The sequence below is a fragment of the Nomia melanderi genome, chromosome 12 (genome assembly GCF_051020985.1).
Source record: "Nomia melanderi isolate GNS246 chromosome 12, iyNomMela1, whole genome shotgun sequence".
Taxonomy (NCBI): domain Eukaryota; kingdom Metazoa; phylum Arthropoda; class Insecta; order Hymenoptera; family Halictidae; genus Nomia; species Nomia melanderi.
The window spans coordinates 12,653,062-12,679,609 of NC_135010.1; the positions used below are offsets into that span (position 1 = coordinate 12,653,062).

The window sequence follows — 26,548 nt, forward strand, 5'->3', positions numbered from 1 at the left end:
GAAATAGATTTCGGCTGTGGCGATGCAACAAGCTCCTTGTAGACGAGCGCCGCCGAGCAGTCGGAAGCAGCCAGTACCGTGACGACCAGTTCCCGAGGAAAACCGGAGAAATCGCCTCCGCCGAGGTCCCCACATGAATGTGAGTGCGAATCTTCCTTTCACGGGTGCGTTATCCGGCGCATCGTGGCCGACCGGTAACGCTCTGATACGGGCCCCCGAGTGCCGCCGCCTTTTGTTCCGCGTTTCGTTTCGTTTCGTTTCGTTTCGTGGTGCATCGGCCTGGAAGTTGCGGATCCGCTCGCCATTAAATATCTCGGCCCTGCTGTACACCATCTGGGACGAGCTTCTTCGTTGACCCCTTCCTCTGTTCATCAGTGACTGTGCTCGTGATCGTCAGGCTTAACGATTGACGCAATCGCGTAGATCGTAAAGACCATCGACATCTGAATCCCAACAGAATCATCTAAATTCCGGAGGATAAAAATACCAGTAAAATAAAAAGCCAATGAAAGTACCTCACACCCATAAAGACCATCGACATCTGAATCCCAACAGTATCGAATCATCTAAATTCCGGGGAATATGGAAAACATTTGGATCTAGAAATCTAGCGAAAATTCCAACCGACTTCCGACTTCCTCGACAGAATCCACGATCTCTAGACACCTTTGGAATTAGGAAAGGTGTCCATAGATCGGCGATGCTGTCGAGGAAATTGGGAGTCGAGAGCTGGGTGCTTGGAATTTTAGCTGGATTTCTAGATTCAGATGTTTCTCGTGTATTCTGGGATTCAGATGATTTGATATTGTTGGGATTCAGATGTCGATGGTCTTTACGAGGTATTTTCATTGGCATCGACGGCTGACTTTCTTCGGTGTTTTAATTGGACCGCGAGACGGATGGTTTCGAGTGGATACGAATTTCGGAGGAAATTGTTTATGGTCCGACCTAATATTCGCGGGCGTATTTTCAGCGGCGCGTGAACCCGAATTTATGGGCCGTGTTACTAATAGAATGCAGATCCTTATGCAGATGGATGCATTCTTTGTGGGCCAGTCGCCGGAGACTAAACAGATGCATTCGCGGTGTTAAACATTCTATCAACTTCGTATTAAAATAGACTCCGAGAAACTTATATACAACGCGCTAAGCTTTAGTCGGTATACAATGATGTCCACTATAAACCCGAGGAATCCTCGGCTTCGAAATAACCTCGACGCCCAGCATCATCATCATCATCTCCGATCGAGTGGGATTATACCCGATATTTTCGCGATTGTATTTATTGTTCCGGGATCAAGTTATTTTCGTGTAGACTTAGATGTAAATTCCGGCCCGCACGTTCGTAAACACCGCTGACGTCGGAACGTCCGGAGTCGTCGTTCCGATCGGAAGCGGCTCAAACGATCGTCGCCGATCCTACCGTTCTCTGGAGATCTCGTGGAACTTCTTTAGCGACTTCCTAAACAATTAACCATGCAGACGAATACTAACTTGCAGACAGATGATTCAAGTATTCTAACAGCAAGAAACCAGTACAGTTTCCTCATTCTCTGTTGTTCAAACATTCAATATCTAATTTACCGAAATTTGCAGAAGATTTCATTAATTCATCTACAATTCAGTTTGCGTATTGCTAAATCAATTTCTAAGATTCTACATGCTTCAACACTAAAGCTACCAAGCAGTTAAACTTGCTGAAATTCCTCTATAGAAACTCCAACAGTTTCCATCATTAATTCATCTACAATTCAGTTGGCTTATTGCTAAATCAACTTCTAAGATTCTACATGCTTCGACACTAAAGCTACCAAGCAGTTAGACTTTTGGAAATTTCTCTATAGAAACTCCAACAGTGCATCCATCATTAATTCATCTACAATTCAATTTTCGTATTGCTAAATCAACTTCTAAGATTCTACATACTTCAACACTAAAGCTACCAAGCAGTCAGACTTTCTGAAATTTCTCTATAGAAACTCCAACAGTGCATCCATCATTAATTCATCTACAGTTCAATTTTCGTATTGCTAAATCAACTAATTTCTCAAACATCCGTTCTCTTCAATCATTCAAAAGTGAAGAAGTCAATGGGACATTCTCGCTCTGGTAGTTTCAGCGTTAAACAATCTTCGTCCGAAGATCCAACGTAGTTCGACGTAGATGAAGCTCCAACATCCATCATTAATTCATCTGCAATTCAGTTTGCGTATTGCTAAATCAACTAATTTCTCAAACACCCGTTCTCTTCAATCATTCGAAAGTGAAGAAGTCAATGGGACATTCTCACTCTGGTAGTTTCAGCGTTAAACAATCTTCATCTGCGAAAGTTTAACGCAGTTCGACGTAGATTTCACCGGTTTTACTTTCGTCGCGACGAAAGGCCCGCACCGCGAGACGCGCGATCGACGCATGCGAGAAACTCGGGTCCGCGTGACGGAAGCGGGCCGTGCGTCCCGCGCCGGATCCCGAAGCGGAAGCGGGACCAGTTTGTTTACGGAGACACGCGATGCCCGGCCGGCGAGCCGCGCTCGCGGTGACGTTATCGCGGCGAAAGCATCTGAAATCTTCTTTTCCAGAAAATTACAGGGGTGCCCGCTGAAAGCCCCGTCTCGTTAAGTAAGGATCCGTGTAGTTCGCGGGGGGAGGCGTGTTTTGTGAGACGTGTCAGTGAGATGTTCGGCCGTATTTCATTAACCGCGGATAATTAATCTCCCGAGCGTCTAGGACTCGCGTCGGGAACCTGTAGTTTTCGGCGCTTGTTAGACGGAAACCTCATGTCGCATCGATTAACGCGTTGACTGCTATGGGGGCTTCAGTGTTTCGTGTAATTTCGTGATCTGGTGTCTTGGTTACAAGGCTACGAGTAGTGAAACGTAAATAAATGTACAAATCCTAAACTAGATTACTAAGTTAAGACAGCATTTATCAAACCTATTCTATTTATTTTATTTTAAAATTCTTAGAGCTTGTCTCATTGCAATTAGATTCAAGCGTCGACGACCATAATCAACGCGATCCGATAAACGACATTAGCCAAGCCAGTGAGAAAAATCGGAAGCGCAGTCTCTATCAGCTAGACGTTGGAATGCCTCCAACTTCGGCAGACTTCGGCGGTTCCATCGAGAAACAGTGCAGCTCGGTTCGGGGCCCGGTCTTAAAATTACCACGTCCGCGCGCGTAAATCGGCGAAACGCTCGGCTCGGTCTCCCATGCGCGCGGCCCGTATCCCCGTGATAAGGGGCGCCTAATCGCGCGAGAATAGCGCGGCCCCATGGCGGCCGCGGTTCTAAATTTATAATTCTTGGAAATCAGGTGCTTTGTTGCTCGTGCAACAGGACAGAATAGCCGCGTGGAACAAAAGAGACGGTAACCGCCGGCGTAGAACAGAAGGGGTAAACGTTCTAAAGATACGTATGGCTCTAATTCGAGGTTTCTAATTCACGCGCGTGGAACTGCGGCGCGCGAGGAGCTCGGCCGGCTGGAGCGGCTAGAATATTAGTTCTCCAACCGACGGTGTTCCCCCGCAACCGCGTGGAACAAGATGGAGGCGCGCCTTTATTCGGACGAGCGATGATTTCCTCGTCGCGCGGCGAAAATGCAATTTAAATTGCATCGCGCGAGCGTGAAGTCCCGACGTACGCGGAACGTTTCCTCGAGGAATGCTAACGTAATCCCGATGGAAACGCTGAATGAATGCGCGAGCACAGCCCCGTGATATTTACGGATTCCCCGCGTTCGTGGGCCGGCGGGGAAATATATAGTGTCGCGTGCCATTCGGCTCGATTTTATTTCTAGACGCGGAACACGATTTTTCCCTCCCCGCCGGAACGGACCCGGTTTCCCTCGTCCGCGGTGACGTCGAGCTTTCCCGAGAGGACCCGCTCCGCCGAGAGATCTCGATATGGCGGCGCATCCTCGGGATCGCTCGGCCACCTAATCCAAGGTGCGATGACATGAATTCACGCGGCCGCTTGGCAGCCGACGGCTGCCAGCTTGTCTCGGCACCTCGATCCGTCGCTGCGCGTAAAAACGCGCTCAACCGATAAACAATGGCCGCACGCGCACCTCGGGAATCGCGAACGGCGCGCACGCCGCTCGGAAATTCGACCGTACGCGTTTCTTCCTCGCCGGACGGCTGATCCTCGGGCGCGCCGGGGAATTTTGACGCGTTCCGCTTGGGAATTTAAGAGTTAACTGCGTTGACACACTTCCGAGTGGAGCCTCGTTATCGATGAACCTTCTTGCAGAACCCGGGAGCTGAAAAATGGCGCCCGATGGCCATTTCGAACCCCTCGACCCGGTTGCGCATGGCGAGGTCCATGCCCCACTGGGTAATGGTACGTGTCACTTACGTTATGAACACAGTCTACGAGACTATACCGCTGCTAATCATTCGCTAACAAGGTTGAGGAACTAGCTGAAACATGGATCGAGATAATTAATATCCTTAACCCCTTGGCTACCATGAAAAATTGATTTTTGGCGTACTGTCGGCGCCTGGACGCTCGTAAAATGTTGACTATAGTTGCAGCAAAGTTAGACTATACCTCACTGAATTCTAATTCAACAATTACATTAGTTATACATTAAATATAACTCAGCCAAGGGGTTAAACATTCAGAACTATCACTCACTCGCCAAAGCTAATCTAACAAAAATCATCATCAAATCTAATACAAATCCGAGCTAGTCTCAAAGACACTACTCCAAATCTACTTAACTAAACATCTACACCTTCATTGCTAACTTCCACTGACCAAACACCGAGTACCAAAAGCAACATCTCACCGAAACTGCTTCGAAGGCTCAACAACAGAAGGAAGCGGAGCAACAGAAGCAACGACGACCGCCGAGCCCGCCGAAGATACCACCACCGTCGCTCTCCGGGGACTGTGGTGACCCGGACTACGAGATCATCGAATTCCCGACCCGACCGCAAACCCAGACCCACAGCCAGAAGTCCTCAGCGCCGGCCGCGAACGCGAACAAGTGCGCGCTGTGCGGCACGGAGAACGTGTTCGCCCGCTGCGACACCTGCAAGGGGAACTACTGCGAGGCCTGCGACGACATGAACCACAAGCACCCGAAGCGGAAGCACCACGTGCGAAGGAGGATCCTGACGGATCTCGCGACGAAAACGCGGCCGCCGCTGCCGCCGAAGGGGGAGAACTTGTCGAACCCGCCCCCGATCCCGCCGCCCAGGCGGAACCGCAAGACTCAGGTAGGATGCGTTCTCGCCTGAGGCTTTCATCCCCTTCCGTGTACTTTCTTCCAGGACGACTGGTCGGCCTTAGCTACCGCGCGCATCCTCGAGCCTGTCCTACGAAGGATCGAAGGGATTCGAGGCGCTCGATCGGAACCGACGGGAACCAGATCTACGATCCGCGATCGGTAGACTGCGAATAAATTCACTTCGAATCTGAAACCCTTCGCAGACGAATGTCGACGTCTCAACGGGATGAAACTATGATTTAACCCTTTGCACTGGGAAGTTTCTGAAAATATTTCACATTTTTTGGTGGTGATATTCTATTCTAAATCAACTCGAAGGGAAATTGAGTACATTGAGGAACGAAGATAATTTATTCTAATATTTCACGTGTCAAGGCATTGTACAAATTTCGTTAACACTAGGTTTATGGGTATTGTACAGTTCATTCTATTGTTCCTGGAGAAGTTGATATTCGTTCATTTAGATTTTGGAAATTGTAGAAATAGACAATCAGGATTCGTATTCGTGTAATTGGTTCAACGAAAACCGATTGAAACATTTACCAAAAATCTGCGTCAAATTGACGCGTTCCGTAAACCTAGTGTTAAATATCCGGTTGTATAGTTTTACGCGTCAAATCGAGTGCCTTCCGAGTGCAAAGGGTTAGTTACTCGAGCAAAGATTATGTAGTTTCATTTTTTCTGTTGCTTGAGCAATTGTATAATTTAGATTCATCTGAAGGTTTATAAGAATCTTCGTTTGCGAAGGGTTGAAAGTGTAATTGGGAAATAGAGAAGGTTTCGAATTGGGTATACAAAGCAAAGTATTCTCTTGTTTTGTACTCTAAATTGCAGTTTAACACTGCTTTTTGTATCAACATTCGCAGTCTAGCGATCGGTTTTAGTTTCTGCGAGAGATCCATGGAACCCTATTCTTTTTACTTTGGAAAATCCCCCTGTTTGTGAAGGATCGATTGATTGTCGTAGAATTTTGTGCTGTTCCTTGTGACTACCGAGAGCATTTACATTCGCATGGTTTCTTGCAGCAGTTGTATCCGCGCGATCGCGGTCCGGTGTCCCGACGGTTCGGATCGGCAAGCTAGATTGTTGATTTATAGAGGAACGTCACACCGAGGCAACGAATGATTGTTACACGCGTGACTGGCAAACCGAATTTTTGATGGAGCCGTTACGGTGCTCGGCGACGAGCGGAGACTTGATTGTATATTGTCGTTGGTTTTGTCGAATACACCACGTTACCGCAAAAACACTACTGCCGTATTCACTGAACCTGTTTTGCCACTCTATCACACACATATTCGTCCGGCGAAGTAACGGGCGGGAAAAAACGAACAGGAACGTAGTAATCGGCTCGCGACTATTTCCGAGATACTCACGCATCATTCACTACCGGAGGATCGTCGGTGAATATGGCAGGAGACGGTGAACACGGTGATCCAATTCGTCCACGATCTTGTTCATTCTCTTCGTCACTATGCGCTACTCCGTGTTTCCCGTACCGTTACCGGTACAATCGTCCTGCGTTCGACGCATCCTGCGACACGCAAACAGAACGCACACCCGCGTACACAGACGCGGACACGCGCGTCGATTATTTTCAGCGGAATATCGTCGTCGACCACGAACTCACCACAGCTAGAAATATCTCTGCACCCACCTGTTCGTCGATCCATTTGAATTTTGTTCACTAACGCTTTCTTTTATTTATCGATTCAGCCAGCCAGTCTAATTCAACGCTTCAGCTGCGACAGGCTCGCCGGGACCACACGAAATCCACTCATTGATCTCGACGATCGTTTCTATATGTTTCACTCGTTTACTCGTTTTTTTTTTTCTCTCTACTTTGTGTTACGCATTTACCTCGACATACCACCACAAGACTCCACAGTTGCCGGGAACAACACTACGAGCGGTGTTCGGCTCAGCTCGACTGTGTAATAAAGTTCAGGTTTCCGCGCTTAGGCTAAATCGACGCAAAGCCAGGGACCCACGAATCTCTCCTTGATCGAGAGAGTCGGCAGCTTGAAGCGAACGCTGCCGAGCAGGCCGGTATCGGCGACGCTCGACGCGAAAACGGTGTCGAAATCCATGCAGTCCGCGAAAGACGCCGCTGCCGTTGAAGCATCCGGACAGGGCACCGACAAGATGTCCACTCTCCAGGTAAACCCGCCCGTTTCGCGTCCGCCGACTTCATAGACGATTAGACATTCTTGTCGGCTATCTGGGAATAAATTAGTACCTCTGTCTATCGAATAAAACAGGAATCTTTAGTAAATTCTAAAATCATTGACGAAAACTATCTTATCTTTCATAGTAGCTTCTTTGGAATAGTATCTTTCGTAGATCCTTTTCAGGAGGAAGATTTACATTGTTCTTCGAGATTCAGTTATTTAATTTCGGTGTTCCTCGTGGTATCGAGATCTTCCTAAAGATGTTCGTATTCCCAGTATTGAAACGCTCGCGGAAACACGAGGCGCGAGGATAACGATCAAGCGTGTCTGAGCGGCTATGAATAGGCGTAGAATGGCGTGTGTAAGAAAAGAAGGACAGAAAGTTGCGAATCCCCCAGGAAAGATACAGGAAATACCAGGAAGCGATGCGCGCTCAAGATGCGAACAGAAGGAGGCACACTTCCAACGAGATTTCGAGGGACCTGGTGAACACAAGGCCGATGAGCATGGGCAGCCCCAGACTGGCGCCGCCGGTGCCGCCACCGCCTCCCCCTAGATCGATGATACAGTCAGCGAGCGTTTGCGATTTATCCTCGCCGCATATGTGGAATCCTGGAATGCATCAGGTAATTAACGTTAAGTATATTCGACTTTCGAATAGCCTGTGACGTTATCGGCCTTCGAACGGATCGTTATGACGTTGGGAAACGCGGCGGTTAATTGAAGTGCTCTAAATGGGAACGGAAAATATCGGTGGCTCCGGCGTTTTCTATCCATCTTCGGCAGAGTAGAAATTTAATCTTTAAATATTCCAAAGAGTTCAACTGTTTCAATATTTCAAATATTCCGGTTCTCGAATCTTTGAACCATTGTATTGGACTCTTAGATACTTGGAGTTGAATTGCTTGAAATATTTGAAATATTTCAGTTCTTGAATCTTTGAACCATTTTATGGAATTCTTAGATACTTGGAGTTGATCTGTTTCAATATTTGAAATATTCCAGTTCCAGAATCTTTGAACCATTGTGTTCCTAGATTCTTAGATACTTGGAGTTGTACTGCTTGAAATATTTGAAATATTCCAGTTCTCGAATTTTTGAACCTTCGGACCATTGTGTGCCTAGATTCTTAGATACTTGGAGTTGTACTGTTTGAAATATTTGAAACATTTCAGTTCTCGAATCTTTGAATCTTCGAACCATTGTGTCCCTAGACTCTTAGATACCTATTGCTAGATTTTACAATAAAAAATCATCACTTCGCAGGCGCAATCCATGGCACACCTAGGCCCAGGCGGCATGCCCATGATGTGGTACCCGAACAACCCTTGGGACATGACGATGGGAGGCTCCACGATGAGCTTGAACCACCCAGCGATGTGGGGCTACCCAATGGGCTACCCCCCATCGCAGATGCTGCCGCCACACTACCCAGGCTCGTTCTCGAGACCGCACAGTCCAGCTAGAAGCGTGAAATCCGGCAGAAGGTCGAGAGCTCCTTCGCCATCGCCCAGCATGAAATCCAGGAAATCCTTGGTGTCGAGATCGCGGTCCAGGATATCGCAAGGATCCCCGTCAGACGCTAGCTCCGAGGACTCCGGTGAGTCGGACTTCGACGATCGGCTGTCTCGCAGCTCCAGAGGAACGAGACGAGGCAGCATATCCAGGAGCAGACAGAGGAGCTACCACGAAGACGACAACAGGAGCTTATTATCCAGAAACCGTCGCGAGTAAGTTACTCTAGAAACCACCGAGCAACAGAATCTCAAAGCGTCATCACATAATTCTATTCTGTTTAGACGACTGCTGTCAGAAGAGCGGATGAGCACCGAAGAATGGCCGGAAGGTCTCAGCAAGCGTCACCCGAGGAACTACGACGACCTCCAGAAGAACACGTTGAACTCCCGACGGAGGTACGATCAGGACGAGCGCAGGCTGTCGAAGCTAGACCCTCGGCTCGAGCGCGTGCAGAACGGCAACTACAGGGAGCGCAGGAGACGCAGCACCGACGAGGAGTCGTCCGACAGAAAATCGACGCTGCCGGCTCGATCGAAAGTCACCAGCTCCTCCGACGATCACTTCGACAAGGCGGAGCCCGCGCCGAGGAGGGACGACGAGGCGATGCCCAGACGAGCGTCCTCCGCGAGAAGAGACGTCGCGTTGGACGAGACCGACAGATCCTCCCGACGAGATTCCAGGAGATCCTCCGTCGACAGCGACATGCAAGTCCCGAGGAAGCCGGCTTCGCGAGAGTCGTCCGCCAGGAGGTACCAGGAGGATAGATTAGATAAAGACGAGGATCAGAGAGGATTAGGCGAAGCGAGGAACCAGCAAGATCCATCGCGCGATCGCGAGCCGTTGAAGGACGCGCCGAAGAGGGAAGCCTCGCTCGAGGACACGTCTGCCAGACGAAGTTCCAAGTCATTGGAGTCCGATAACCAGAGGAAAACGCCGTCCCGCGAGGCTCCGCGGAAACTTCGGGACAGCGCGGATAGGGAGACTTCCAGGCCAGCCAGCAGGAACCAGGAATTCGAAGCTAAGAAGGTGGAAGCTAGAACAGAGGAGAAACGAAGCGAGGAGCCTGCGAAGAAGGATGACCGAGTAGCTAAGAGCCTAACTGTCGCGGAGAAGGAGGCGAAACGCGAGAGCGTCTCGAATGTCCCCGACGATCAGAAGGTGATGGAGATCCCGAAGGAGGAATGGGCCTGCGAGCACTGCACCTTCTTGAACAACGAGAAGGACCGCGTCTGCGTGGTCTGCTGCAAGACGAAGAGCAGCGCGCTTCCGCCCGCTACCGAGGACAACGCCGAGGAGGCAGCCAGCGAGCCGCCGAAGAGCGACTCGGCGACGCCGTCCAGCAACCTGAGCAACCCCAGCCCCGACCTAGAGAAGCGGACGAGCCTGCTAAAGATATCGAACAGCGAAGAGAGCGGGGACAGTGGCTCGGCGAGGAACAAAGGTAGAGCAAGGCGCAAAATCAGCTTTTCCTTTGGTACCAAATCGCAACAGTGACCGTGCTCGTTGCCCGTTCTTGCCCGAACGTGTCTCTCTCCCCCTTTCTCCCTAACCCGCGGAGTGTCGACGGCGTGTTTCTACTCGTCGATCTTCGGTCGTTTTTTTTTTCTACCGAGAGAATACAAGAGAATGAATTGTCCCCGCCCCAGTTGTCGATGTATACCACTTGGATGAATAATAAAGAGACATGCGAACTGTTTCGTACGAAAGTCCAACGGAGACCAAATGCACGGTCGTACTTGAAGAAGCTTCCTTCTTCTCGCTCCGCCATGTCTGACGCGTTATTATTCATTCAAGAGGAGCTGCTTTCAATCACGGCCGTGCATTTGGCTGGTGTTCATTCGATCCTCACGGACACGTGACTCTCTCTCTCTCTCTGATCGATCCTGAATGAAGCGTGGGTGACAAGTGATCCCTCGAGCTCCCCTCGGAATAGTGATTAACACGTTGACTGCCGCGTTTCGAGCGTTTGTAGCTCTCTTTCATAACGAAGGAAAATTGTATTAATTAACGACTGTAACGGTACACCTACAATATCATCTTGCGTTAATGTTTCTATTCGATTTTCTTATGGTAATCGTATTTAAGCGATTTTGAAGCTCCAAGCAGTCAACGTCTTAACATCTCGAGAAAGAACAAATCTGTATCACACTGGAGACGTTGCTAATAATAACGAAGCTGAAAGCCTCGAGTCAGGTTCCAAAGCGGACATCGTCTACGCCTTGCACGATATTTGCCTCGGAGCGCGCGTATCTATAAGCACCGCGCGGCGAAGGCGGCACGATAATAATAAAGTGACTTGAATTTACAGATACCGCGACGCTGGAAGAAACGTCCGCGGTCGTCGCCAAGAGAACGCTTCCGGAACCCCCGCCGGTAGCGAAAGACGCGTCGTCATCGACTGCGAACGGTACATCGGCGGGCATCGGGAGCACGCAGGACGTTGTCTCGAAACTAAATGGCGAGGAACGCGCAGCGTCGCTCGGAGAAATTCAAAAGAGACACTCGGTCTCCACCGGAACGTCCCCGCCGCCGCAGAACATCTCGACTCAAGTAAGAAACGAAGAACGAGACGCTTAGAAATCGGGAAACTCCCGGCGACCGATCCTACTGATTTTTATATAACCCCAGCCGAATACCGGCGAGTTGGAATTGTTTCAAGAAACGATTCCCGGTGACGTCACTGACGAGGAACACGTGTTTCAGACTTACGACTACCTTCCGGCGAGGGGGAGCGCGGGATTCGCGAGGACGACGTCGGGGTCTAAAGGGCTGTTGTACTACGAGGACAGCGACATGGAGGTAAAACGGCCGCGGACGATCGGAATCTGTTGTAGAAAGAGAACGGGCTCGGATATTCCAAAAATATTCATTCGCTGGCAGTGTCGAGAATTTAGAGTCAGTTTTCCAACAGTTTTTCGAGTCGGCGAAGGTCCGCAGTTAAAGCGTCGGTTATTTTGAAACTCGCGTTTGGACCGCGTTATTGGCCGGGCCTTTAAGAAATTGGCGAGGCTCGTTCGTCGCGCGAGCCAAGAGCGCCCTTTGAATTTTTAACGACGCGGCGGCTAACGAACGGTTTAATGAAAGGAGCCATTGGGAGCGTTTGTTCCAGGAGCAGAGCAGGTTCGCCGGCAGCCCGGACCCGTACGCGCGCACCCAGGAGCAGCTACTCCAGCAGCTGATCGCTAGCGCCAGCAGGGAACGCACGCGGCGAAATTCGATCGACTCGGCTCACCTTTATTATCGTTCCAGGGTAAACACCGCCTGCTCCTCGAGAACAAAACGGTCTCCGATCCTTGTCCGATCCACGCTCCGCTTTAACCGTGTGAATCTGTAATCGGCGTTGACTCGGAGCCCCGTAGCCTCGGTGTGAACGTAGGCAGGATTTACCGATCACCATTGCTTCCGTAGATAGTGAACGTTAATGAGCGTCCTCTGGTTTGACTGGCGAGGCTGATTAGATTAGACGCCGCCCGTACACGTATAAGTAACGCACACTGTCGCGGACAGTTCCCTTGGACATTGCGACGATCGAACCCCTCCGAACACCTGTGCACACATCACGTGTCCCAGACCTCTAGCCCCCCTCTCGCCCTCTGCTCCCGTATGGATTTTTCAGGGGTTAGTTAGCCGACCGTTGAATTAATTTCGTGTTCCAGGAGTCGAGCCAGCCTAGATTCCTCGAGGCAGGCCCTAGTTCCCAAGGAGTTTCAACGTTGACGCGGCAAGGCTTAGAAATTGTCGAACTTCTGCGAGAAGCCGAGAGGCACGGTTACTCCACCGACGACGTTCAGGTGGCTTTATCGCAGGGCGCCGCCAACCCCATTGACTGGCTGAAGGCGCAGTGGCCCCATTTGGTTGAGACCGTGCAAGTTCTGGCAACTACTCAGGGAAAAGAGCTGAAGGAAAACAATGTCGGCGCGATCACCGCCGCCGAGGCGAAGGAGGCGTTGAGATCGGCCAAGGGCGACGTGTGGAACTCCGTCGCCGTTGCCGTTCAACGTAGGCAGCAGAAAGTAAGACCCCCTCGCCGATCGCTGCAAGTGAAACGGCGGATTGCCGCTTCGATCTTTAAACGATACGTCGCTTCGCTCGGATCGAAGATCAGACATCGAAATTTTCAGTCGTCTTCAACCCCTTCGTACTATTTACTTTCGCTGCTAAGCTCGTGGAATATTTTACTATCGACAATTTAGAAGAAATGCAGGAGAATTTTGCATTCTACTTCAAGTGAAGATTTAATCTGAAGATAATATATTAACACGTTGAACGTCGCACGATTTCATAGAGCAAAATACACAAAATGGAAAAAATATGATATTAAATCATTTGATTGAATGTGATCATCGCGTTCAGAAGCATTATTTGTAATACAGAAATGTTGTCAGTAATTCGATTTGGTTGGGGGTCACCGGTGACCCCCACGGCATTCAATGTGTTAATAATAACAAAATAGTTCGTTTCCATCCGTAATGCAACATTGATTGTTAAATAGTCTAGAAATCATTGTACAAGGGGTTAAGAACTCATTTCGAAATTAACCGGTAACTTTCATGCGGATTTCTCGAACGGATCGAGTTCCATATGCAACGTGATTACATATTCATTCGTAAGGATTCTCGTTTATTAATGACGTTGATCGTATCGATAAGTGAAATCCGCCGAGTCAAGTGCAGCAGCGAAAATGGCCCCGGAGCGGCGGAAAGTTTTCGTTGACGCGGAATTTCAAATGACTTCCACAGTGCGAGGAAATAATGAAGAAAGGTAACTTCGCGACGGCGGAAGTTGTGAAAGCGCTGGAGAATAACGCCGGCGCCGAGGACGCGGCTTTATTCGAGCTACAAAAGAATCAGCTCAAGCCGTTTTTGATGAGGATCTGGGGTCCTCCGGTTGGGGTGGAAAATGACGAGGCTGCACCGCGGGAAGGTCAGCGAACATTTCACCTTTAGAAGAAATTCCCGCGAAGAATTCCCCGCCGCGTAGTATCAGAGAACCGCTTTTGATCAGGCCGATGCCCTTGTCCCCCGGTAGTGCCCCTCCTTCCCCGTGGAAAATGAAGTTTCATTGAGAGCGAGAAGGGGGACCGTTTGAATAATAACCGAGGCCAAATCAATTAAGTCCGTGTGATCACGTATTCTACTTCGACGCTCTGCCAACGAAGAAAGTAGAACCGCGGCGTTCGATTGGCGAAATTGACTGTTTAAATTTTCTATCGGGCGGCGACGGCGCGTCTCCTGAATTCAATTATTGAAACGTGACTAGAGTATCCGGTTGAATTATATATTTTCCAATCAAACGCGTCGCTGCTCGCGGAGACGGGCATTTTTCAAAATGGCCGCGTCCCGTGCATCGACCGGACGCAAACAAACTTCCCCCTTCAACTCCGGACAACTTCCTGAAGGTTCCCAACGGCTGATTTCCACTGACAAACGCTTTTAACGGGTGCACTTTCTAGCGTGTTTACTCGCTGAACGGTTAGTTGCTAGAGAATCGTTCGCCAGTCGCGGGGAATTCGGTGTACGTGATCGAGCGTCGTTGTTCTAGATGCGGCAGGTGCGGTCGGTGGTGGTACGGGTGTTCCCGAACAGGTTCCCAACGTGTCGGACACGGAAGCGCGGAAGCAGGTAATATCACCAATCGTTGAAAATTTCGTGGCGTTGCAGGCCGACTTTCAAAAGCAACTGGCGGCCCTCAGACAACTGACCGATAACTGGCAACACGATAAAGACCCCCTGAACACACCCGGTAATAAGACTGATAATCTGTATGAAAGTAACGCTGATCAACGAACCGTTCTAATCGATAACAATCTGGTCCCAAGGGCCGTACAAGACCTCGATGTAGCCGAGGCCCTTGAAACGCCGGAGAAACGAGACTCGATCGGCCCCAACGACGATACGACGCGAACGACCGTAAACGAAACTGATTTATCTCCTAAAAAAGACAATGCTCTAATCGAAACACCCGACACACCTGTCGACCCTAAACGCCACGATGAGAAAGCTCCCGAGATAGTTATCGTCGAGAAAAAACAGGAACAGACTTCGAACGCGATGGAAAATTCGATAAAAGAAAATGGGATTAGCGAGAAACTGGACGAAACGATTGCGGACCCTGCTAAAGAATCGAAAGATCGATCCGTTCAGCTGCAAGAGAGAAGAGACGCGACTGTCGATCCGAAAAGTCACGATACTCCAGTGATAAGTGTAATTAAGAATGAAGAGAAACAGATTTCGAGTCCGTCGAAAAATTCATTAGAAGATGTGAATTCCAAGGTAGCGAAAGAAGTAATCCCCGATCGTGATAAAGAAAAGGAGGATCGATCCGCGAAGTTACCAGAGGCGAAACTCGAGCTCGAGGACAAAAGTAAGGACGGTACGATGGAAAAAGGTGGAACAAACGTCGAAGCAGATAAACCATCGTTGGGAGTAGAATTAAACGCGCGAGACGCGGACAGTTCGAAGGAGGATACAGAACAAACGAGAAGGCTAACTTTGGAAGTAGCACGGTCGGGAGACGAAAAAATTCTCCAGCCAGCTGAAGGAAACGAAACCGCATCCCGAGAGACTTCTAAACCCAGTCAAAGCACTATGGTAGCAGATAAAGATTCTCTTTCGACCGAAAGCACGAGTATCCCCACAGAATCACATGCGTTAGACCATGGTTTAGCTGAAAATTCGCCGCAAACTGGCGCAGCCGAAAGCTCGGCAAACGAGAATCAATCGCGAAGCGAGGATAGCTTGCGGAATGAAACAGCTTCCGCGATAATTAACGAAGAGCACCCTGGCCAGCCACGGGAGACGACAATTTCCGAGACAGAGACGTCGGAGAGCAAAGAATCTCTCGGTCAACCTAGCGAATCCACCGGCGAGAAACAACAACCGTCGTCCGTGAGACCGGAAAACGGTTCTTCGGTCAACACTGCGCAAGAAATCCCGCAGAAAAGTAACGAGACGCAAGTGGCCACTGTGGAGGCATTAATATCAGCCGTGAAATCGCTGCCGGAGCAACTATTGGGTCCATTCATGTCGGCGATGCAGATGTTATCCCCAAAGAAGGCGGCGGCGCTCGATTCGGTGGCCAAGAAATTGGAAGAGAAAATGCAAGAAGTAGTGGGGAAAGATACGGAGTCCTTTGAAACGCGCGAGAGGAATGAGAACAAAAAGGAGAACGATAAAAATGGCGCGGAGCTGCCAGCGGAGAAGACGATTGCCGAGGACACGAGAAACGCGGAGCCGGAGACAACGAAGTCCGTAGCTGCGACACCAGAAACGACCGCGGCCGCCATCAAAATGCTCCAAGAACTCGAAACGGTACGTAGATGCGAGAGAGACGGTAGCGTTGTTCAAACTAACGTAAAAGAAAGGATATCGCCGGCGCCTGAAAACTCGGAGCAAGCGAAATTTCACGGTAACGAGGTCTCAAAGGATCGGCACGCTAAACTGACGCAGCCCCGGGACGTGGACACAAAGGAGATGATATCTGGGAGCGACGCAGCTAAAGTAAGTCCGCAAAAATGGCCGCCGGACGCCGCGCGCGACGCCATTGACCGCGTTAGGCCCGGGGAGGACGCTGATCGCGCGAAAATGGACGATACCCGGCGAACCGCAGGTGATGCTTTGAGCGTTGATGTGAAAAGTTTGAGAATCGATTCATCTCATCATCCCGAGGCACAAATAATGAACGAGGAATCATCTTTAAAGGAAGCGAACGTCTCTTCCTCGAATAATACCGACGGCGCTCGATCTAACAATGAATTAGCCGCTGCTCATGATGTAATCAGTCATAACGAAATCATCGCACCGCAATCATTACCGAACGAAACGTCATCCTCGCTGGCACGCGACTCGGAGGCATCCGATCGTGAATCATCCGACCCGCGAACGCATTCCCCGAAAGTTCAGAGCAGCGACGATAACCGTGTGAAATTAATCGATTGCAGTTCAGCCACTGACGACGCGAATCCTACGCAAAACACACTTACCGCGAACGTTCACTCCGACGCTAATGGTTTCGCTAATTCGCTCGTAACACCTCCCGACTCACTTTCTATTTCTAAATCCTCCGTTCCCGAACAGCCGGCAGGTAATCAGGATTCGAGAATAATTGAGAACGGAACTCCCGAGGATTCCAAAGCTTCTGTTGAGATTCCCGACGTTCCCACGGACGCTGTTATCCAAAATTCTGTAGATTCTGAGAATATTATCGCCGAAATATCAGAAACTTCTCGAAACGCTCGTGAAGCTGTCGAGCATCGGGAAGACTTGAAAAAAGAAGTTTCCAAGAATGTTCAAGCTAGCCCGGAGACCTTAGAGCCTAAACCTGTAGAAAACTCACAGATCATCGCGAACGGAATTCCGACAGACAGTGAACGCCCAAGCGAAGAAACGTCAAAGGCATTAGAGCCCGAAATTCTTCCAAACTCTAACAACCCCGTCGAAATACCCCGGGATCCTAAAGTTGTCACAGAAATTTCAGAAAATTCCAAATTTACTGCAGATGAAGTTCCCAAAGACCCCGAAGGTCTTACAGTAGAAGTTTCCCGAGATTCCAGCGCCCAGCAACAAGTTCCCCCAGACCCCAAAGCGCTCGATTCCGAAATTTCAGAGCCTTCCGTTCAGAATCCCGTAGATTCCCCGAAAGAACTTGACGATGCAATAAATTCCCTAGGTCACGAAGTCAGCGAGATAATTACAGATATCGTTTCGACGAACGCTGGAGTCATCGTTGAACCAGCATCGAAAGTTCCCCAAGAAACTCCGGTCGGCCCTAAACCCTTAGTCCCCGAAGTTTCCGAAAACCCAGAGGCCATTAAAGAGGCAGTTCTCGAGGATCTCCCGGGCAGCGATCATAAAGCTTCTAACGATCCGGAGCCCGCGTCCCAGGAAATTTCTATAGCTGCGGCCGGCGTTGTTCAGGAGGCCAGGACTCCCAAAGTTCCTAACGAACCGGGAACGCTTCCCCCAGAAATGTCCAAGTCCCCGTTGCATGTATGCGAAAAAGTGGAGCAGCCTATCTCCGTTGCATGCCACATACCTCAGCCAGCTGACAAAATCGATACCCGTCCAATAACTTCCGTAAGTAAGTCGGCGAGCTCCGGCGAAAAACCGGGGAAAAGTGGGCTGGCTGTATCGGTGTCCGACGACGGAGACAATGAGGTAACGAAAGACGTCAATCCGGACGGAATAAAGAATGATTTAAATAGAGCAGCGGGGGCCGGCGCGGGGCGCCCCGGGAACGAGCATTCCTCGGCCGATCGAAACGCTTCGGCAACGTCCCCGGATCCCACTTCAATTCCGAACGATATCGACGCGAATAAAAGGCCCGAGGCACTCGCGGCCACCGAATCGACAATTTTAACTATTTCAAGTGACTCTCGTATTATCGGTCCGCCGTCGAACTCGCATACCCCGGACACCGAATCCGCCGTTAACAAGCTGAATTCTACAGACGCTCGCGAAATGCCGGGAACCCTCGACGATCCTAATGATATTGTCGATACGTCGCGTAATGCATCCATTCCGGTCGCCGGAGTCAGCCCCGCCGAGCCGGATTCGGCGAGCCAATTTACCGAGGCCTCGACGAAAGACTCCAACAACAATACACCGGAGGTAACGTGCGCCGAAGTTGAAGCGATCGAATCGGAGAAACCGCGTAAAGATGCGATCGACGCGTTCGACGGCGAGCTTTCGAGTGCACCGAGTCCCGACGCGAAGGGTTTCAAGATGGCCGAGTGTCAGAGCGTCGTCGACGTCGCGCCCGGAGTGGCGGAGATCATAGAGATTAACATAACCGAGTCGCCTATGATCGCGGTGAACGATTGCGCGCCGATAATCAGCTTGGAGAGCGCGGCTGAAGCGAAGGTTCAGGAATCGATGGAACCGAAGGCTGAAGTTGGGATCGAGGCGAAGGAGACGGTCGCAGTTGAAGAGAAGGTGGAAGACGTCGATGACAGCTCGGTTGAAACGGAGGCGAACGGTGTTCTGAGGGTCGCGATCAAGGAGAGATCGAAGTCTCCCGGCAAGAAGATCGGCAGGCGGAGGTCGCCGGTGAAGGTGGTGAAGAAACCTACGGGGATACCGCGCAGGAACTTCGGCAAAGTGTGCCCGAAGGGCGCGTCGAAGTGCGTCGCGCGAACGAAAGAAGCGACGACGGAAATAGCCCGCAGATCGATCGCGTCGAGCCAGAGACCAGCGAAAAGGGAAACCGCGGCGAAGGGAGACACCAGGGCCGCGAGGATCGCGTCGAACATCGTGGCGGCGAGCAAAGCGAAGGTTGCGGCCGGTCAGAAGCAAGTCCGCAGGAGTCCGGGATTAATCGGCCCGGCGCCGGAGAAGAGATCGGCGATCCTGAAAACCATATCGAGGGGCTGCGAGCAGATCAGAAAGTCGATCACGCGCGGCTCGTCGAAGGAGAGGAACGCGGCCGAGAAGGGGAGGAACGAGAAGCCGAGGGGCTCGTTCCTCTCGAGGATCCCGGTGTTCACCGGGCGGCGGCGTCCGCAATCTGCGAAAAGTTCGCAACCTTCCGAGGGACCATCCGCCGGTTTAAATAGCACGGGGAGCCGGCGAACTGCCGACGAAACTAGTTCATCGGGAAACGCTTCGAAGGTACAGCCGAGACAAAATATTGGCTCCGATAAAGCCGATGCCGGTTTAGCCGCCGAGAAACGGGACGTCGCGAGGGGATTGACGGCGGATAGGAGTATAAATGGGAACGACGAGAGAAATAATTCCGCGGCGAAGAGCGCGGGAACACCTGGATCGATCGAGGACGAAGCGAAAGATGATATAGAGGATGATTCAGACTCCAGCGAGGGCTGCACGCGAGAGGTGGAAGAGTACTCGGACGTCGACGGCTCCTCGGAGTTCGAGAGCGCGGCGGAGTCCGAGATATCCAGCACGCCGAAGCATCTCTCCGACCATACTCTGGACAGCATGGACGAACTGACGGACGCCGAGATCCGGCTGCAGGAGACGATCAACGCGATCAAGGCGAAAATATCGGACTCCGAGACCGAGGACACCGAGAACCTGTACAGCGACGTAGAGGAGAATTCCGATTCCAGCGACACTCGCGCCGACAAAATGGCCGCCAACGGTCAGATAGAGGATCTGCCTCCGGAGGAAGAGGAGTCATTGGAGGACGCCAATATCGACGAGACGTCCGACGAGGATGTTACTTTAATAGCCGACGACGTGAATCTAAACCGCAACCAGAAGACTGACCAAGAAACGAAGAAGTTAGGCGACGCTAAGAAAACTGTAAGAAATTCAGTGCAGACTGTTAAGAAGGAGAAAGCCGCGAAGTCCGCGGTGGCGATCAGCCCGCGCAAGGTGGATTCCAACGGCACGATCGAGGGAAAAACCGCGAGACCTAGAAAGAGGCTCGAAACGAGTGACGTCAAAGCGGAGAGTAGATCGGATTCTAAGGTCGGGGTGAAAGTATCGAAACGCGCGAGCGAGAAACGAGCGAAAGCGTGCCGCAGAGCGAGCACGGGCAGCGATAAGGGTGTGGAACAGGGAGGCACGCCGAAGAAACGGTTCTCCCTGGTAGCCAGTTGTATACGTCGGTTCGAGGGCGAAGAGAACACGGAAAGGGAGTACGTGGAAAGTACAAGCGGCTACACGAGGACAGGTGGATCTCCCAAAACGGAGAGGGAGGTCAGTAAACGTTGGTCGTCAGACTCACTATGCCGGTCGTTGCCGATGGCAGACCAATGTCTACAAACAGCTCGAAATGCGAAGCGAACGGAAACGAGAGATGTATCCGAGGCGTCCCTTAAAGATTCTTTAACACTGTTTTGATTGTAGTTTGTTAGACCGTTTGAATAGAACCCGTCCGGGTGGTAAGTAAGCATCCCCTTTCTTCTTGCCGTGACTAACCTTTGGTGTTGTGAGTGGCACTGAAGCTACAGCCGAAGAGGAGCCGCGAGCGTGCACCGAGGTTTGTATGAGAAAGCGTGGAGAAGAGAGTAATCTAATATCTCGGGTCCTCCGTCAACCGGGACGAAGGCGTCCTGGAACATTGGGATACTTATGGTTCCGCTAATCGTGACGCATCGTCGCCTATTAACGCATTAATGTTTCTTAATATTTCCAGCATCGCCGGGCCCGCAATCCTCTGTCGCTCATACTTAACAAGTAAATTAATATTCCGGTCACTATCGGTCGATGTTGCCGTCGAAATTTCAAGAGCTCGTTTCTAGACGTTGGTGTAGTCTCTCTGGCTTCTTTCTCTTGCATGCCGCCCTGTTCTCGCATCGCTCTGTTTGCGCATCAGTCTCTCCTTGAAACCGTCGAAGATCTTCACTTCTCGTTGTCACTCGTTCAAAGTGGGGACCTCCGAGATTCAGAGTATCGCCGACGAAACACGCCCGCCCCTCTGAAAGTTAAAGCGTGCATTAACTTCAGTCCTCGATTCGATTACGGTGCCGAGTCTGCGTGAGAATGTACATTAAGACGCGTCCTCTCGAATTCACAGAGAATAGCTCGTCGTCTGCTGGCCGAGGGCAAAGCGTCGAACTACGACGAGGCGGAGGTCGCTGCCAGTTTGCTGGCCTTGAAGTTCGGGGACGTGGAGGCCCTCCACGCAGCCAAAGAGTGTTCCAGCGTGGAGTCGGCGCTCGCCTTTCTGCAGCAGGAATGCGAACTTTGCACCGGTCGCTTCGCCATGAGTGAGGTAGGCGAATTCCGTAGGTAATAGTCCGATTCAACTCGAAACTGAATATTTTGGAGATTCAAAATAACTGGATAATCTGGAACAAAGTCTCTTTAGTTACTTATAAAAGTCTCGAAGAATAGCAACTCCAACTGTGTAACCCTCGAACGTTCCTTTCGAGTTGAGTTTAATTCAACCGCAGCATCCAGAGACCTCTGAACGTGATCTTCGTTCTCAGATGATCTCCATGCTGAAGTGCGTGCATCGTTGCTGCAACGAGTGCGCGAAGAACTACTTCACGATCCAGATCAGCGACAGGAACATCACGGACGCGGTCTGCCCGTACTGCAAGGAGCCTAACTTGAAAGACGCCGGCGAGGATGAGATTCTGGAGTACTTCAGCAACCTGGACATCCAGCTGAAGACGCTCCTCGATCCGCCGATCCACGAGCTCTTCCAAAGGAAGCTGAGGGACAGAACGCTGATGCAGGATCCTAATTTCAAGTGGTGCATTCAGGTATGTTGGGATCTTGTTACGATCGATATATTACTTGACGCGCGGATCGTCGGTTTCAGTGCTCGAGCGGGTTTTACGCGGATCCGGATCACAAGCGACTAATTTGCCCTGATTGCCGATCGGTCACCTGCGCCTTTTGCCGGAGACCGGTACGTACCCGCAGGTGTCGGGGATTCCACGGAAATTAAGCCTGCATTATGCAACGGCGTGACGTAGACAAATCTTCTCGAGCGGCGGTTTCATTTTCAGTGGGAGAAACAGCACGAAGGAATTACGTGCGAACAATTTGCCGCTTGGAAAGACGAGAACGATCCGGATAATCAGGCCGCGGGCTTAGCCAAGCACCTAGCGGATAATGGCATAGACTGTCCCCAGTGCAAATTTCGGTACTCGTTGTCTCGAGGAGGTGAGCTCTTGAAGAAACGATTTCTTTCTTGGGAGTCGCAGGTTTATACGAAGCCAGTATATAGACGCATAAATCGTTTAAGAATCTTCTTTCGATCGCCATCTTAAACTGAAAGATGAAACATAAGCTTTTCACGGACGTTTGAAGGCTTCTTGAACCTGTTACCCTCAAATTGCACTTTAACCCTTAACGGACCGGAAGTATTTCAAGTTATATCGCTAGAGAATACATTCATAGAAGTGACCTAACACAATACTTAACGCGTTTGTTGTAAATATTACAATAACAGCGATGAAAACAAAACTCAGTTAACATTAAGATTCGGTAAGTAAAAGCGTCACGTCGCTTATATGGCGTTGGTCCGTTAAGGGTTCAGATTATCCTGAGACATTCTTACCCCTGCAACCATGAGAAGCTTCGTCTCCAAATATTCCGATTCACTTTAACCCTTTGCACTCGGGAGGTGACTCAGTCACCATTTCCCACAGTGAAGCTATAAAGTTTGATATTTAATATTACACTTCATATAATGCATCAATCTGAGAAATATTCGTCGATTCGGGTAAATTTCTCGTCGAGTCGGTTTTACAAAACATCGTCTTCATCTCCTCAGAAAATGTTGAAATATTTCTAGTGAAAAGCTTCGGAGTGCAAAGGGTTAAACATCAGATTTTACAATTGTACCGCGTCGAATCGAACGCCGACTGAGACTCGCCTTCCGAGCGCAGAGGGTTAAAAAAGAGAACCGACATATTTTGTGCAGGTTGCATGCACTTCACGTGCAGCCAGTGCAACTACGAATTCTGCTGCGGCTGCGGCAAGGCGTTCATGATGGGGGCAAAATGCTCGGTCAGTCCGTACTGCGCGAAACTGGGCCTGCACGCTCATCATCCGCGGAACTGTCTGTTTTATCTCCGCGATAAGGAGCCCGCGCAGTTGCAGCAGTTGTTGAGAGATAATGGGATCGAGTACGACACGGAGGGCCCGGTCGGGGATCGCAAGTGCAAAGTGCAGTTGCAGAAAGAAACTCCCACCGGTGTTGTGGACGCGGTGTGCAATTCAGACGTCGTTGAGGGACACGCCGGCCTCTGCAGGTAATCTCCTCCCCTCCCGGCTAGAACTTTGCATGAGCCGCCTCTATCAAAGCCGCCTTACTCCGCGGCGCGGCAACGTTACGATTAAGCAGATTACAAAAATGACTGCCTCCGCAATTACCGTGATATTGAGACGATGTATACTTTGCGAAGGGAATGGGTATAATGAGCCACTTAGGCATAGACAACCAGCGTTCTTGCTATCTTTAGAACCGCTTCGTGCCCGTTCTTTCCAAAGAACGCTTTCAAAGGCTGGCTGAAAAAGTAGTCGAGTTTTCGCCATTTCGGACGTAGACCGTGTCCTTTTGTAAGCTGGCCCGTTTCGACGGTGTTATAATTAGCATTGTACACTTTTATGTTCGACGGAGTTCTTTTTCGAAACGGTAGTCCACTCGACAGCCGGCGATAGTCCGAAGGAATCTTAAAACAAAGTTACGTGTAAAGTTACACAGCAAGTTTTTCAACCCTTTCGACGATCTCCTTCACGATCGTGTCATTCGTGTCTTAATGAGCCCGTTCCAACGTTCAAGGATACATTACATCGAGTACCTAGTCCGAAAGATTCGTAAAGTCCAATTGGAGCCGCTCCCGTTGCTAAACGTGGATGATCTTGAAACGTGCGTAAGACGCGCCGGTTTGAAGCTACCACCGAACTGGTACGGTCGCAATCCGGAACATTACAGGAGGGACCTGGCCGAGGTAAACGTAGTAGCATCGTGCACGGCACGACTAAAATTGTGGGTACTTTTCCCCGCAGGCAGCACTACATTGAATACTTGGCGGGCCTGGTACTGAAGGGCAAGCTGGACCCCGTGGCAATCTTTGACTTGAACGATGCCAAACAAGAGCTGCGCCGCCGGGGAAAAGTTCCCCCTGCGAAGGACCAGGAAATGTCCGAGCGGGATTATCTCGAGGCGTGCATTCAGGTGACTAACAACTCCTCTCCTGCATCTCCTGCGGCCGGCACACTGACCGAATTAACAAGAAACGCATGAAAGTGGACCTCCGCGCATGACTTTCGCGACCAAAAACTCGTGTGTCCCATCAGACAGCCTCTAAAAAGTGAAATCGCGCACGGGATATCCTTTACACTCGAAGTACTTGCTTGTGAATTAACTGTAGTTTATTATTATCTTTTTCTTTTTTTTTTTTCTTCTTTCTTTTACCTTGGGATTATCATATTAACTTGCATGGTGTGGGTACTGTCTGTGATCGGCTGGGAATGTAATTGTTTAACTTTGTTCCAGGTTGTACGGAAAGAGATTCCATTGGAGTGATAGAAGAACTGTCGGTATGAGAGTTTGTACATGAGACTCTTACACTCTTGATGCATGTGTTATATAGTGTATTTATTTTATTATATGGACAGCGATGTAGAAGCCTATTTGCTATTAAAGTGAAAACAGATTAAAAAGGTGTGTAATATTTCATGTAAAGAAACAAGTGTTATCTTTTAGGGAGAACTGTAGGCGTTAAACGGTACGGGAGTTATTATAAAAGGATACGAAGTTTTTGTAAATGAAATATACAAGGTATTTTTTATCTTATAAGTAACACTTTATGATAATCATGAGATTTTATAAAATATTTTAATAAATTATCAGCAAAGCTGTGTTAAGAAACTGTGCAAACTCTTTCTTTTGGTGGGTGTTGCACCATGATTCACGATATCTTTTAATCGATTTAGATTTAGTTTTTTTATCTTTTGACTCGATGTAATAAAGCTTGTAGCAGTCCCAATTTTCTTTGCAGGTGTTTCTTTTAGTCCTTCCGTAACAGTTTCCACGCTTGAATTTAAGATTCCAGAGATATTTAAACCTGCAGTCTTATCTTTCGTCTTCCTCTTCTTCTTTTTACGTTTCTGTGATGTTTCGATATCTTTTGTGCTAAGTTTTAATAGTTTTTCTCTTGGCGGTTTATTAAGAGGCATCTTAGTAGTTTGCAAACAAACTGAACATTTCAGTATTAGTTTATTCATCTTATTTCTTAAACATTTCTTTGCTAAACTTCTATGAAATTTAGATGTACTTTTGTCATTGTTGTTTATGGAACGTATAACCTTTCTAATAGATCTGGAAATTGGTCTGCCTTTCGATATCCTAATACTATAATCCATTGTATTCCAAAGTGATCCACAGTAAGGACACATCACTGAAGGACCAAAGTTTTGCATTGGCATATTTACCCCTTTGCTTAATCTTCTACACCTTTGTCTAAAATTTAATGACATAAAATGTTTATAATAATGTGAATCCGATAATTCATTCGATCAAATATGTACTGATTATGTATTAAAAAACTGTTTAAACCTTACATGTAATATGGTTGTAAGTTTTTCTTCTGTAAACCATTTAATTTTGTAATGAATTGATTGACATTCCACAAATGGGTTATTTTCTCCATATTAGATATTTACACATAAATCTCCTAAATAAATGTTTCATCGATTCCTGTTACTACAAAATGTTCATAAAAATTAATACAACATAATCTATATACATATATATACATGTGATATGATTCACAGATTTAGTTGAATCATGTTGTGTAGAGAATACACAAATGCATGGTTCTACTTCCCGTTTAATAGCAGGAAACGAACATAATATCAAAACTTCTTCTAATTACTCATTGATCCGATATACGAAAACAAATCTGTGACTCATCGTATGTAAGCTTTGTAAATCGTACTCTAAGCAGGAACGATCAACTAATGTTGAAATGTGTTGGTACAGCGATTGATAAAACTGGTACTATGTCCCCTGAATAGATTACACTGGTTCCCATAAAAATCGTCGATTTTTACGATATCATTACTAATTAAATGCGATCATTGTTTCTGCTATCCAGGAATAAAAAACAGAGAAGAACGATCTCAAAATGCAATCACGCCAGCAACATCACTAATCTCTTGAGTAACAGTGTGGCCAACGTGTGGGGGACGCTGAAA

At 49.1% G+C, this 26,548-nt stretch overlaps 2 protein-coding genes across 4 annotated transcripts; one reads left to right on the plus strand and one right to left on the minus strand.

Moving 5' to 3' along the window:
• Nucleotides 1–25,223, plus strand: LUBEL (Linear Ubiquitin E3 ligase). Of its 3 annotated transcripts, none has more exons than XM_076372709.1 (20): nt 1–139; nt 4,251–4,340; nt 4,808–5,224; nt 7,198–7,395; nt 7,805–8,032; nt 8,673–9,136; nt 9,206–10,365; nt 11,233–11,474; nt 11,628–11,723; nt 12,034–12,174; nt 12,581–12,937; nt 13,664–13,847; nt 14,466–16,234; nt 21,405–21,602; nt 21,820–22,098; nt 22,158–22,247; nt 22,348–22,504; nt 23,268–23,598; nt 24,129–24,297; nt 24,846–25,223. In XM_076372709.1, exons 1-20 carry the CDS (start codon nt 134–136, stop codon nt 24,873–24,875), a joined length of 6,606 nt encoding a protein of 2,201 aa, XP_076228824.1. In that variant the 5' UTR covers nt 1–133; the 3' UTR covers nt 24,876–25,223. The 3 variants fall into 3 exon arrangements, with proteins under 3 accessions (XP_076228824.1, XP_076228823.1, XP_076228825.1); XM_076372708.1 differs by lacking the exon at nt 24,129–24,297 and adding an exon at nt 24,356–24,524; XM_076372710.1 differs by lacking the exons at nt 12,034–12,174; nt 24,129–24,297 and adding an exon at nt 24,356–24,524.
• On the minus strand, nt 25,199–26,451 carry LOC116424097 (uncharacterized). The gene is made up of 3 exons (XM_031970043.2): nt 26,290–26,451; nt 25,913–26,054; nt 25,199–25,811 (listed from the first exon to the last, which is right to left on the minus strand). The coding sequence occupies exons 2-3, from the start codon at nt 25,999–26,001 to the stop codon at nt 25,199–25,201; spliced, it is 702 nt and encodes a 233-aa protein (XP_031825903.1). The 5' UTR covers nt 26,002–26,054; nt 26,290–26,451.
• Between the last annotated feature and the right edge of the window lie 97 nt (nt 26,452–26,548).

Excerpts from the sequence above, each read along its gene's own strand:
- LUBEL (XM_076372709.1), top strand. Across the intron at positions 12,175-12,580 it reads ACCTTTATTATCGTTCCAGG|GAGTCGAGCCAGCCTAGATT; the intron begins GTAAACACCGCC and ends TTCGTGTTCCAG. Across the intron at positions 12,938-13,663 it reads TTCAACGTAGGCAGCAGAAA|TGCGAGGAAATAATGAAGAA; the intron begins GTAAGACCCCCT and ends TGACTTCCACAG.
- LOC116424097 (XM_031970043.2), bottom strand. The coding sequence starts at position 26,001 with ATGGAGAAAATAACCCATTTGTGGAATGTCAATCAATTCATTACAAAA. Across the intron at positions 25,812-25,912 it reads AACTTACAACCATATTACAT|ACAAAGGTGTAGAAGATTAA; the intron begins GTAAGGTTTAAA and ends ATTAAATTTTAG.